A 14675-nucleotide genomic window follows, 5' to 3' on the forward strand; every position below is an offset into this window, starting at 1 on the left:
CCCCCCGGCAAACTTTCGGTGGCTGCAACGGAAGCAGGAACTTGCTAACCACAACCCGCCGGCCGGTGCGGGAGCTGCAGAGCATCCCCCGCTGTCCCCGCCGCGACCCTGGCGCGGATCCGCCGGCCCTGGTCGCCAGCGTGACGGAGCCGTCCTCGTACCCGGGGGGCGACAGGGACCCCGCGGTCCTCTCGCTGCCAGGTAAAGGCGTCTCCGCCCTGCCCCGCAGACCCGCCGCCTGCAGAGAGCAGCTCCCCTGCTTTCCAGAGGCCCAGGCCCCGCCACCCTCGGGTCCCTGCGGTGTCCCAAAGGGGATCGCCAGGCAGGGACAAACGTTCGTCACCGGTTCCGCGTTGTCATCCTAAGGAGAGGCAGAAAATCGTTCAGTGAGCAGCATTCATTTCCTCAAAGGAAGGGAAATTTTTCTTTCTTTCTTTTTTTGTTGTTGTTGTCTGGTTTGTCTCCTGTATTCATTACTGAACCTGTTAGTCATCTGATACTCTGTCGGGTGTGTTTGTGTGTGAACGGCTGTAAGCATCTTGACAAATTAGATTATGCTGTGAGTAAAATGATTTCCAATATCTGAAACGCGAGTTTGAGTATAGCATCGTAGTTACTGCAAGTAAGATTTAGCGACTCTGGTGAGCAGCGTTAAGCTCCGGTGCTTCTTCCTCCCACCTGTATCCTTTCTCCCTTATCTTTCAGCAGGATTCAGCTCGACTTGGAACTTTTAAGGCCCAAATCATCATGGATTAGAAGAGTTAATAAACCTAAGAGTGGAGTATCTTTACCTAGTAGGACTCCTGCAGTGCAGGCGCTGTAGAGACGCAGCAGCCTGGCAACAGCTCCTTCCCCGTCTCCTTGCATAGTGCAGGTTTCTTTGCAAGAGGTCGAGCAGAGACCATATCAGAATCCATTCAAAGTAAAGTATTGACCTGGTTTTTCTCTTTTTGTTTCCCTGGGACTAGAAAAGAGGCTTGCAAAATGTGGCAGCATAAGTAACTTGTGTCAGGATTCCTAACCTGGGGAGTTCATGATACCCAAGGTGTCCATGGACAAAATTCAGGGAGTCTGTGAACTTGGGTGGAAAATTTTATTATTTCACTAACCTCGAACTGAAATGTAGCATTTTCTTCGAGAAGAATGTAGGCAAAAGCCACAGCTATCTGTGGTAGCTGTAATTTGCCACCAGTAGAAATCAAAGATATTTTCATATCATGCACATACCTCAAAATATTATTTACACTCAACAGTTCTTCAAAATCATGGCAGTTATTAGATACACCACTTGTTACTTAATAGGTTGTTAAAGAAGCACGTATTATATCACACAACTGTTTTTATTTTTTCTTTTAACTGAAAATGGGGATAATAATGTGATCTGTCTCATTAGGATTCTTGTATTAAATGACATGATATGTGTAAAGTGTTTAGCATAGAGACCGACATGCGTGAAATAATAAACGTTACTTACTATTTTATTGTATACAGAAGTTGGACATAACAGCAATGAAGGTATTAGACTTCTGCTCTATTACCATATACTGGTTTGGTTTTGTTTCTTTACTTTTTATTGTTGTTTTTTACTAACTAAAGTCCATGGTTCACATAAGGGTTCACTCTGTGTTTCACAGTTCTGTGGGTTTTGACAAATGTACAATGACATGTGTCCACCATTACATATCATACAGACAGTTTCACTGCCCTAAAAATCCCCTTTTTCATCCTTTTCCCTTCTTCTCCTGGTAACCACTGATCTTTTTACTATCTCTGTAGTTTGGGTTTTCTGAATGTCGTGTAGATGGGATCATACCTGTCCAGACGGGCTTCTTATACTTAGCAGTATGCAATTAGAGTTTCTCTGTCTTCTTGTGGTTTGATAATTCGTTTCTTTTTATAGCTGAATAATATTCCATTGTATGGATGTATCTCATTTTGTTTATCCATTCACCTATTGAGGGACATTTTGGTTACATCCAGTTTTGTCAATTATGAATGAAGCTATTACAAACATGTGCAGGTTTTTGTGTAGACGTAAGTTTTCAACTCACTTGGGTAAACGTGTAGGAGGACGATGGCTGAGTTGTATGGTAAGACCATATTTAGCTCTGAAAGGAACTGCCAAACCTCTTCCAAAGTGCATCCTTCCATTTTGCATTCCCACTGGCAATGAATGAGAGTTCCTGTTACTCCATATCCTTGTCAGCATTTGGTATTGTCATGTTTTTGGATTTTAGCAATTCTGATAGGTGTGCAGTGGTTCCGCGTTGTCATCCTAAGGAGACAAATTCTTATCCTTTGAATTTGCAATTCCTTAGTGACATATGATGTCGAACACCTTTTCGTATGCTTATTTGTCATATGTATATCTCCTTGGGTAAGATTTTTTCAGATCTTTAGCCCATTTTTGAGTCTTGTGCTTTCTCATTGTTGAATTCTAAGAATTCTTTGTGTATTTTAGATACCAGTCCTTTATCAGATATGTGCTTTACAGATATTTTTTCCAAGCCTGTGGCTTATCTTTTCATTCTCTTAACAGTGTCTTTTGTAGAGCGGAAGTTTTTAATTTTAATGAAGTACAGTTTATCAATTTTTTTCTTTCGTGTATTATGCTTTTGGTGTTTGACTAATCTAAAGACACAAAGATATTCTCCTATGTTATCTTGTAGGAATTTTATAGTTTTTCATTTTATTTATTTATTTAAAAGATGACCAGTAAGGGGATCTTAACCCTTGACTTGGTGTCGTCAGCACCACGCTCTCCCAAGTTAGCTAACCGGCCATCCCTATATAGGATCTGAACCTGTGGCCTTGGTGTTATCAGCACCGCACTCTCCCGAGTGAGCCACAGGCCGGCCCTAGTTTTTCATTTTATATTTAGGTCTGTGATCCATTTTGAGTTAATTTTTGTGAAAGGAGTAAGGTCTGTGTTTAGGTTTTTTTTTTTTTTCCCGCATGTGGATGTCCAGTTGTTTCAGCACCGTTTATGGAAACATCTTTTCTCCATTGAATTGCCTTTGCTCCTTTGTTAAGGATCAGTAGACTTGATTTGTGTGGGTCTGTTTCTGGGCTTACTATTCTGTTACATTGATCTACTTGTCTTTTCTTTTGCCAGTACCACACTTCTTTGATTATAGTGAATATTGAAGTCAGGTGCTGTCAGTCCTCCAACTTTGTTCTTCTTAAGTATTATTGTGTTGGCTATTCTAGGTCTTTTTGCATTTCCATGTAAACTTTAAAGTCAGTTTGTAGATATCCACCAGGTTACTTGCTGAGATTTTGATTAGGACTGTATTGAATCTATAGATCAAGTTGGGAAGAACTGACATCTTCCCAATATTGAGTCTTCCTATCCCTGAACATGGAATATCTCTCCATTTATTTAGATCTATAACTGGCTTTCTTTGTAATTTTATTTTATGCATTTAAAACATGTCTCAGAAGAGATCCTAAGCTTCCTCAGACTACCAAAGGGATTCTTAACCCAAAAAAAGGTTAAGAAGCAGTAATTCTGTTCTAAGCTATCATTCAATAAATGTGGGGGTGGGTGGGCACGGATAGCTTCTGGTATTGCCTTGCCAATTTAACATTTATTTTTTCCTAAAAGAATCAGCTTACCAATGGAGTTGGTGTTATACATAGTGTGACTTTTGTATTTTTATGGATATCAAAAAGAACACCTGTTCCTAAACTTTCCTTCAGTTGAGCCAGAATATTCACCCTGCTGACTAATTCCTGCAATTAAATTATTAGTGTTATCTGCCTCTGGTTTGACAAGGAGAGGCAGCAATGAGAAAGCTTTCCTCAGTTTTCTCATCTATAAAATGAGGAAAATAATAGCTTTTTTTGCAAGGGTGATACAAGGATTAAAGAGGGTAACACATGTAAATTGCTTAGCACAATGCCTACCACCTGGCAGATGATTTAAAAATGCTAGTTGTTGTTACTGAGAAAGGAAATAGATGCCCAAACCTATTATCACTGCTTCATCAATGACTAGAGATTTTTGTCCTCTCTCCCCCTGGTTAGGAGATCCAAGAAAAGGAGGGTTTCTAGAACTCAGAGGCAGGCCTAACTGTTTATACCTTTTCCTTTATAGACACTGTCAGCTTTTATGCATTGATGGGATGGTATAAGTGTTTGTGCTTATTAGTTCTTTGCCAAGCTTTTAATGAAAGGTTGTCTCAAATATACTAAAATTGAAATGAACAAAAAATACTTGCTGATTTCTGTCCTTCTCTAAATTGTACATGGGCTGTTTTCATTGACTTGAAATAGAACATTTCTTTCCTGGTTTGTTTTAAGACAAATAACTAATTGATGATTTTCTATTTTTATTCTAGAGAGAAATTCCATCATTTGTGCAATCTTCTTAAAGGAAAGTAACACCAGAGGGAGGGTCATCCTTAATCTTTGAAGATCAAGAGAACTAAAATTCAAAATGCTCTTCAGGGAAGAAAGGAGCTTGATTTACACTTTGATGATAATTTTTTTCCTGACCCTAAGGCTGTCCAGCAGTCAGAATTGCCTCACCAAGAGTCTAGAAGATGTTATCATTGACATCCAGTCATCTCTTTCTAAGGGAATCAGAGGCAATGAGCCCATACATACATTAACTCAAGAGCACTGCATTCATTCTTGCTGTTCGACAAGAAATATATCAGGTAAATAATAGTTCCTTGGCAACCCTTCATTCCGTGTGTTTTGTGACTTAAGTAGCTGGTGGATGTGGCTGAATAATTTATACCAGTGATTCTCAATGGTGTAGAAATGTGGGACACAAAGTCCACTGGGGAATTTTCTACGAGTGTGCCCTCCTTGCCCCTAAGCTGGGTCAAAGTTACTGATGAGTGTGTGCATATATCCCTCAGGTGCCTGGGTAGAAAAAAGGTTGAGAACCACTGATATTATTTCCTGACAGACATCTAGAATATTTGAAAAGAAAAATTCTATTTAAATGCTTAGTTGCCATCATCATGCAGTATTGGAATACAGTGTGATATCACAAAGAACGTGGAAACAGAGAAATTGAGGTGAGACAAAAAATAAAATTTTTAGCTCCTCCCCTGGGAAAATCAGTATTCGATTTTCAGTGAAAGCAAAAAACCTCCACTTCATGGTGATATAGGCTGAGTCAAGAAGTCAAGAAGTTAATAATAATAACTGTATTATTATTTATAATAATATAAAACTGTATAATATAATAACTATTATTTATAATATTACAGTTTATTATAAAGGGTATACACTTACCACTAGATAACTGTAATAAGTTTACACTGACCACTAGATAACTGCAGCTTCCGGGACTCTAGAGGGGTGGGGAGTTGTTTAGTCTGACCCATACACATGACATAGAAGGAAACTGAGGCCCCTAGGTTTGACCATACCTTTGCATATTTCAGGCTTTAAATCTGAAGAGAATTATAAATGTAAGTAAAACAGTGGTCGTTTTTCAGTTTTGCTTATGACCCTGTCCTAATTCTCTAAATAAAAGAAATTAAACTTATTGAGCACCTAACACCTTGCTAGGTGCTAGAGATAAAACAATAAGAGGGACAAGTCCTTGCCACCAAGGAGCCCAGGAAGAGCTAGTGAACACTGGACCAATGATTCTTACTTGACATACTAGCCAACTAAATCAGATGTTTACTCTTAGATCTTTACTGCCTTTTTTTTCTGTAATGGTTGTAGTGTAATAAAGAATATATATATACATTTTTAGTCTTTGTCCCCAGTTCCTGTTACAGAGCCTTGCAATTTCCTGAATGATAAGAGCACATCTTTTGTTATTCATAATGAGCCCTCTTCAGCCATACCTGAGTTTGTACTAATGGGGCTACTCTTGAGAAGCCCCTAGATAGCTTCTGAATGGGAGCTAGTCACCAGGAAGATCAAGCCTTGATTAGAAGCTTGAACTTTCAGTCCCACCCCCTCACCTGGGGGTTGGGGGACAGACAGGCTGGAGATTGAGTTCAATCACAGTGGCCAATGACTTAATCAGTCCTGCCTATGTAATGAAGCCTTCCTAGAAACCTCTAAGTGATGGAGTTTGGGGAGTTTCCAAGTCGGTGAACACATCCATGTGCCAGGAGGGTGGTGCACCCCAATTCTACAGGGATAGAGGGTCTAGACATCACCCTATATGCCTCTGCATCTGGCTGTTTATTTATACCCTTTATAATAAACTGTAATAAGTAAGTACAGCATTTTCCTGAGTTCTGTGAGTCATTCTAGTAAATTATCAAAACTGCGGGGGGGGGGGATTTGGGAAACCCCTGAATTTGTAGTCAAGTTGGACAGAAGTGTGGGTAACCTGGAGACCCGATACTTGCTACTGGCTTCTGAAGTGAGGGCACTTTTGTGGGACTGTTTTAGTCTGTTTTGTGTTGCTATAACAGAATTACCTGAGACTGGGTAATTTATAAGGAAAAGAGGTTTATTTGGCTCACAATTCTGGGACAGCTGCATCTGGTGTGGGCCTCAGGCTGCTTCTACTTATGGCGGAAAGTGGCAGGGAGCCGGTGGGTACAGGCAGATCACATGGTGACAGGAAGCAAGAGAGAGAGAGAAGGTGCCAGGGTCTTTTTAAGCAACGAGCTCTCGCGGGAGCAAATAGAGGGAGAACTCACTCATTAATCCCCCCTCCCCCAGGGAGAGCATTAATCCATTCATGAGGGATCCGCCCCCATGACTCAATCAGTTTCCAACACTGCCACATTGGGGATCAAATTTCCACATGAGTTTTGGAGGGGACGACACATCCAAACTCCATCAGGGACTGAGCAGTTAAACCCATGGAGTCTGATGCTAACTCTGGGTTGTTAGTGTCAGAATTGAATTGAATTGTAGGATGTATGGTTATTGTTGGAGAATTGGAGAACTGATGTGGAAAAGACACCACATACTAGGTGTCAGGAGGAAAAATCCCTTTAATTGTCTCAAATTGAGCAGCGTGTTTTTTATGGGAGTAATTTATGGAAATTACAGACATTTAATTTAAATTTCTAGTTTTTCTTTCAATGTTGGCATTTATGTGAAACAGAAGCATCACTTGCAAACAGGACTGGATGATGTCAGTGTGGATATTTCTGGCAACATGGGGAGCCCTGTATACTGCAACTGCTCCACTGTAAGCAAAGGCACCCGTGGATCTCAGTTAATGGGTCTCAAATTGTTTTCCTCATTTATCAAGGAATGGTTTTTAACTGTTTCGGGTTCAAAAGGCACTTTGATAATTTGATGTTAGCCGTGGTCTCTAGAACAATGCACATAAAGACAAAGGACACAAAATTTTCCGTACAATTTGGGGGGCTTATGGACCCTCCCCTTTACCTAAGTACCAAAAAGAATAGCTTTGCAGCTATCACATTGTTGAAAAAGGAAAAGTGGGAGTACCTGTCCTAGGCAGTGGAGAGATGGCATGATGAGATGCCTGCAGAGGCGACGTCTTCCTTCCCATCCAGGGAGCTGGGGTTGATCCCTGACCACTGCCTGAGCAGAAGGGGTGGTGATGGTTGGCAGAGCATGTGTTTTCAATAATTAGCCTATATGCCCCTTAACCTTCAACCTGACCAAGGGTAGGCTGATCCTTCAAGGGTCACGGGCCAAGACACGCGACTGCACCAGACCAAGGACAAAACCAGCTCTAGGCCATGATGAGACATAGTTAGGTTTAGAGCCATTTCTTAAGGCCCAGCTCAGCTATAAGTTGCGTAAAGACTGCAAAGTCAGTATTTCTACGTGTATTTGATGGATATTTTAGCAAATAGAAGGCTTGTTTCTATAGAATTAAATTTACTATTAAAAGCTGGTTTTGCCAAAGATTATCATAACTCAGATTTTTAAACCCATTTGTCTTTTTAAATTGCTTTAAGCGACTAAAGTAAGGAAAAGGAAATGATTCAGCAGTCAGCAAGCAAGCGAACAAAATGGACAGAGGTGTTTGTGTTGGACGCTGGAATAAACGAGGTTCTTCCAGCTTGCTTTACTCTTCAGAAAATCCTGTTTCAAAATCATTCTTATGAAACCTTTCATTGCAGGGGATAAAGCATGTAACCTGATGATCTTCGACACGCGCAAAACAACAAGACAACCCAACTGCTACCTATTTTTCTGTCCCAGTGAGGAAGCCTGTCCACTGAAACCAGCAAAGGGCCTTATGAGTTACAGGATAATTAGAGGTAATAGAAGCATTATTCTTTCTCTTCTGCGATGGGAATTATTTAGGGATATGGTTTATGTGAAAGACTTCCTACAGAAGAGTCTAAATAAAACCACCAAAAGGGGCACAGATATTGAGACACACCAGAAAATCTCATGATTTGAAATTCAATGTATTATATCAAAATCTGATTTTCAGTGAAAGCCCTCTGCATGATAGTAGTTGTTTTGTTTTTATTTTTACCTTCATATGATAAAAGGCACAGAGACTTTTTATGAAACATTTGTGAAGCACCTCTTTAGAACAGTGTCAACAATGCTGGAGTAAGTATACAGGTCTCCAGGGTGACTGTTTTGAAAGGGTTAAGAACCATGTGAATATATAAAATTCTAGTATATTTGTTATTAAGTTCCCACTCTTTTATAATCATATCATCTGAAATCAAACTCATTAGATTTTATTGTCTAGACTTGGAGGGAAATTCACTCAAGAAATACTTATTGAACATCTACCATGTGCTAGATTCTGTGCAAAGCACTGGAAATACAGTCTCCATGCTCATGGAATTTATGTATGAGTTCAGAATACAGAAAATAAATAGCTAAAAAAATTAATTACATAATTACTTGGCTATGTCTTGCTGAGATTTTGGCTTGTTTATTTTGCAGGTTGAAATACTTTCAGTGTCAAATTTCCTTTTATTTAAGTCTCAGGGGCCAGCCCCATGGTGCACTCGGGAGAGTGCAGCACTGGGAGCGCAGCGACACTCCCGCCGTGGGTTCGGATCCTATATAGGAATGGCCGGTGCACTCACTGGCTGAGCACGGTGCAGGTGACACCACACCAAGGGTTGTGATCCCCTTACCGGTCACGAAAAAGACAAAAAAAAAAAAAAAGTTTCAGAAAGTTTTTATCATTACAGTCTTGATTATTAATATTATTCTATTTTTTCATTTATTCAATAAATAACAAATATTATTTAGCATCTCCTATGTGCCAAGCACTTTTTACACCCTAAGGATGCAACACTAAACAGGAGAAACAAAGTTCTCACTTTGGGGACTTATGTTTTAGGGGAGAGAGACAATAACCATAATAAATAAATAATGAAGAAAAATATACTCAGAGGTGCTATGCAGAGAACTGAGATAGGACAATGTAACAGATAATCACTGAGTGGATCCTCTCAATTAGGTGATGATCTGTGAAGAGGTAAACCCTAAACTGAGATCAGAGCAGCAAGGAGCACGAGGGGGAGAACTTCCAGGCCCCAGGTCCTCAGGCAGACTGGTTTTGGAGTGTTTGCTCCAGCTGCAATCGCAGCTGACTCATGCTTAGTGAACTTTGCAGAGAGCGGTATGCAGAAAAGGCAGGGAGGGCCAGATCACATAAAACTTTGTAAGCCCGGGAAGGGAGTTTTTATGTTAGGTGTGTGATGGCAAGCTGCTGGAAGTTTTTAAGCAGGCGTATTACGTGGTGTTTTAAAGGTGATTTCTCAAAGCTCACGTGATGGCTCCCTTGGGAATGAATAATGCCGCAGCAGTGAGGGGGAAACAGAAAGACTGGTTAGGAGGCATTCATAGGGTCCAGGTGAAGGATGGCATTGTGGACCAGTGAGATGGTAGAGGAGACGGGGAGGGGAGTAGACGTATGGGCTGTTCCAAAGGTAGAGTTGACAGGACTTGCTGGTGGCCTGGACGTGGGGAACCAGGGAAAGAGAAGCATTTAGGCTGAGTCCTAGTTTTTGACTTGAGCATCTGGATGGATGGTGGCACCATTTCCTGAGTTGGGGAAAATTTGGGGGATGCAGTTTTAGGGTTGGGAGATGGAGAGGAATCAAGGGTTGTGTCTTGGATGTGTTAAGTTTGAGGTACTTTGGGGAAAGATACTGCCAGGGTGCTGACTCTGCTGTGTTCCCTGGGTGAGACTGTGTTTGAGTTTTGTTCATGAGCCAGGGAAATCTGATGTATCGAACGTTCCCTTACATAGGAGCATGAAGCACAGATTATTTGTATAAATAATCTGTTGCTGGGATATGATGATAGAAATTATAGGCAAATTTGTTTTCTAATTTTCCTAATACTTCTGTAGTGTTATCGCTTTTATAATGCATGCATAAAAGAGGAAACGCAAGGAAAGAGAACTTGGTTGGCATGTGCATAAACCTTTTAAGGATATGTGTGAAGTCACGGAGTTAGAATCCAACAGTTCTTGTGGAAGCCACCAGGGGGCGTCATCAGCACAGAGCAGGTTGATAGACATCTGGGTAAAGTGGCACCAACCCTGGACATAGTAGGCAGAAGACTGTTTATATCTACTGGGTGTGTACAACGTGTATTTGTAATTCTGTTTATGAATTACACACTGATGGATTGAGATTACCTTAAAAATGATTTATCTGCATCCTGTTCAGAGAGAAATTAATTATAGGTGTCTGCTGGGTGCTTTGTTTCCAGAGGAACTCTTTTTCCTGTAACCAATTGACTAATGTATACAGACTGAAAGTTTGCAAGATGACAGTGGACTGTGTTCATTCTATAAAACCATTGCAGCTTGGCATCGCTTAATCTTTTTTTCTTGCAGCTTTATGGTATGTCTTTTCTACTAAGGACTGAAAGAATAGGAGAATTCAGAAATAGAATAAATTGAGAGTCTGTTTGCTCAGCTGGTTTCCAAGTAATAGTCAGTCCCCATTTTCTGACTCAGTGATGTTGCTTGAAAATGAAACTCAAAAAAGGAGTGGAGGGCACAGGGCTGTTTCCCAGCTCCCACGGTGGCTCATCTCTGCATGAGTGACAGCAAGCACCACACCTCAATGGTAAACGTCAGTGAGCGAGATAAACGAGCAGGTGTAGAGGATCCCTGTGTAGTTAGTTCTAGAATGTTTGCCAATAGATGAATCTTATCAAGAAATGGGACTAGCCCCAGCTTTGCTCTATTTATGAGCTTGCATGCCTGAGAAAGAAAACAGCTGTTTGGTCATTCTTGTCAATAGCCTTATTTAGGTTCTGATTTCACATACAAAGCAGTTAGTTAAATAGTCTTTTCTTTTTTTTTTCTTCTAATTTTAAAATGGAATATGTTGAGTCTTCTTTTTTAACATATCTGACTTCTTTTTTTTTTTTTTGGTGGCTGGCTGGTATGGGGATCCAAGCCCTCAGACCTTGGTGTTATAACACTGCCCTCTAACCAACTGAGCTAACTGGCCAGCCCATAAATATGTGATCCTACCTAAAACTGTAGATGCTGTTTATGTCATATGATGCTAAGAATGTGATGTCACCTGTAGCCAAAACTCTGTTCTTCAGCATCGTTGGAGGAAAAAGGAACTTTGTGCATACAAATTCTATTTTGATTAGAGTACTACAATCCTAGGGCAGGTGTCCGCCAGCTTTTTCTGTCAAGGGCCAAATAGTACTTTAGGCTTTTCAGGCCAGCATTTTAGTCTTTGTGGGCCACACACAATTTGTCATACCTACTCATGTCTCTCCTTATAGTGAGAAAGCAGCCACAGACAACGTAAACAAATGAACATGGTTGTGTGCTGATAAAGATTTATTTACAGACACTGAAATTTGAATTTCACACACTTTTCATGTGTCACAAAATATTCTTCATCTTCAGGTATTTTTTAAACATAAAAATGTAGAAACCATTTCCAATCTGCACACCATCCAAGGACAGCTGGCAGGCCAGATTTGTCCATGGGGCCATTGTTTGCTGATCCCTGTCCTAGATGGGTTAATAAGTGGCTCTTCTGAAGGGCATCTTAGAGGTAGTGTGAGGCTTAGAGAGTAGTCACAAGATATTACAAATTTGAGTGGCCTCTGGATCTGTTAGGAGAGAGGAGAGTGAGGTCTAGGTTAGAAACTGGCATGGAGGGTAGTTGAGGAAGGAAGGGCAGACAGAGCAGGAGAGAGAGAGCCAGTTGATGCAGGGAAATGTCTCTGCTTCTTTCCTGTATTTTCTACAGTTCTGATCTAAGCTAATCGGTTAGCCAAGGAGCAGAGTCCCACAGAGCAATCCAAATGATCATTCCCTGCACCTGATTGCTTTAACAAGTCTTTCCAGTTTGAGTTGTGATAGACGGTGTGTGTCACCAAGAACAAAACGCTAAGCTTTCTCAATTACGAGCAGGATCTGTGGCTAGTTTCTCCTCAGTAGGAATCGAGACCGCGTGGCTTTCTGCTCTGCAATGTGGCTGTCATGATTTCAACTAGAGGTCCTATCATCCTCATAACCTAAGACACTGGCTCTAAAGTTCTCATCTTTGAGAGTCAAAGTGAAATCTCCCAGATAGCCTCACTCCTGTGAGTGCAGTGCTGGAACCATATGTCCCTGTGTTTTGGTTGGAAAGCACCATCAACCTTCTGCTGCCACCTTGGTCTCAATGCCCTCAGGGGACACCAGAACTCCAATCTCCTCCTCCTCCTGCTGCTGGTCAAAGCCTCAACCCTGTCAAAGGGACATCACAGAGATTCTGCCCCCTCCTGACTCCATGGCCTCATTTTCCCAAGGCTTCCACTTTCCTGGCTGCCCCACGCCCCACTATGGAAGCTCTCCTGGTGATTACTTGCTTCCCAGCTGGCATATCTGCAGCAGCTCAAGCCTCACACCAGCGTGGCCCCTGCTGGTCCTCCTCCTGCCATGTCACCCAGCCCCTGGCCATCCCCATTTTCCTGAACCTGCTTCTCCTGTGCTAGCTCCTCCTTCCCTGCTTTGCTGCTCCCCCTTCCTTAATTTGCCTGATTCTCCTCCAGGCATTTCTCTTCTGTCCCATCACTCTAGAAATAGACCACAGCATCTGGTGGAGAAGCAGTGTCAGCAGATTCTGATTCAGCAATTTGTATTTTTCCATTTTGCACACATTTCAATGGAATATCAAGTATCAACAGTTCGGGAATCTACTGAACAAGCAGATATGTTTGTATTTTTTAAACTACCTGGACATGGAAATATTTAAATCTTCCTTTTATTTTCTTATGTTTTCAGATTTTCCGTCTTTGACCAGAACTGATTTGCCAAGCCAAGGGTCAGCCCAAGAAGATGCCCTCTTACATGGCCAGTCTTCCCAGGCAGTCACTTTCTCAGCCCCTCTTCCAGCGGGTTATTCCAAGCCCACTGATGTCTCATGGAGAGGTACATTTTCTCAGAAGTCTGGATCCTCAGATCATTTGGAGAAACTATTCAAGATTGACCATGCAAGTACCCAGTTCCCTGTTTATAAAGAAAAAGGCCACTCTCAGAGTTCACAGTTTTCCTCCGAACAAGAAGCAGCTCATCTGCTGCCTGAAAATGTCACATTCCCAACTGCAGTGGCTGTTGCTTCTTTACGTACTGTCTCTGCTGCTCCAAAGCCTGCAGGTCTTCTACCTGCCAGTGCTTCAGTGAGACCTTCTGGGACTTCTCCACCACATCCGGCCACTGCAGCTCCACCTGTAACCACCAGCCCTTCTCAGCCTCCCACAGCCCTCGTTTCTACAATTTTTGCACGTGCTATGATTACATCCCAAGAGGTGACTACAACAACAGTTCCAACTACCATCTTTCAGCCACCTACAGACTTGAAAGGCACCCCAGCAATGGAGCCCTTTAGAGAAGTCTCTAACCTGACTTTGAACACGGATGTGCATAACCGTGCTACACTTTCTTTGTCAAATGTGGCGTCTTCCACTATGAATAAAACTGCTTCCTGGGAAAATGGGAAGGGTAGTGCAGGCAGCGCCTCCCTGAATAGCGTTCCAGAAACCCAGCATGGACTTCCATTTGAAAAGTGGCTTCTCACTGGGACCCTGCTCTTTGGTGTCCTGTTCTTGGTGGTGGGCCTTGTCCTCTTGGGTAGGATGCTCTCAGAATCTCTGCACAGGAAACGTTATTCGAGGCTTGATTATTTGATCAATGGGATCTATGTCGACATCTAAGGAAGCAACTAGATGTCTCTTAATTCATTTAGTAATTAGAAGCCCAAATGCAGTGAGTTTCTGCTGACTTGCTGATCTTAGCATGAGATTGTATTTTTTTTTTTTTTTTGTCTTTTGTCTTTTTTCCGTGTCCAGCAATGGATCGCAACCCTCAGTGTTGCCCCCGTACCGGACCGGGGACCGGCAACGGGATTGCAAACCTCGGTGTTGCTCCCGCGCCTCGCTCAGCCAGTGAGCGAGAACCGGTCCGTATGTGGGATCTGAACCCTCGGGCGGGAGCACTGCCGCGCTTCCCAAGTGGCGCACTGTCCAGTGCACCACCGGGCCGGCCCAATATGCTATAATTTTTATCAGTTAGTTATTGAAATTTCTGAGAAGTGCTTATGAGAAAGAGAGTTTGCCAGACAAGTCCCAGGAGGGGTAACTAAAAGTCCAGAAGACTGCGTGGGTCGGTTTTACACCTCCTCTCTGGACTTCAGTTTGCTTATGTGCGAAACAAGAAGTTTGGTCTCTTGCAGGTGTCAACAGGGTTTTTAGAGATAAACGTGGACTTCAGATGAGAACTTCATGCAGTGAGCACTAGAGGGCAG

General features: G+C 42.0%; 1 protein-coding gene across 1 annotated transcript; it reads left to right on the top strand.

The window, feature by feature from the left end:
• Window positions 1-108: 108 nt before the first annotated feature.
• On the top strand, window positions 109-14158 carry MANSC1 (MANSC domain containing 1). The gene is made up of 4 exons (XM_008592890.1): window positions 109-201; window positions 4344-4664; window positions 8043-8183; window positions 13157-14158. The coding sequence occupies exons 2-4, from the start codon at window positions 4442-4444 to the stop codon at window positions 14083-14085; spliced, it is 1293 nt and encodes a 430-aa protein (XP_008591112.1). The 5' UTR covers window positions 109-201; window positions 4344-4441; the 3' UTR covers window positions 14086-14158.
• The last annotated feature ends 517 nt before the right edge of the window (window positions 14159-14675 follow it).

Source organism: Galeopterus variegatus, unplaced genomic scaffold (genome assembly GCF_000696425.1).
Source record: "Galeopterus variegatus unplaced genomic scaffold, G_variegatus-3.0.2 Scaffold8440, whole genome shotgun sequence".
Lineage (NCBI taxonomy): Eukaryota > Metazoa > Chordata > Mammalia > Dermoptera > Cynocephalidae > Galeopterus > Galeopterus variegatus.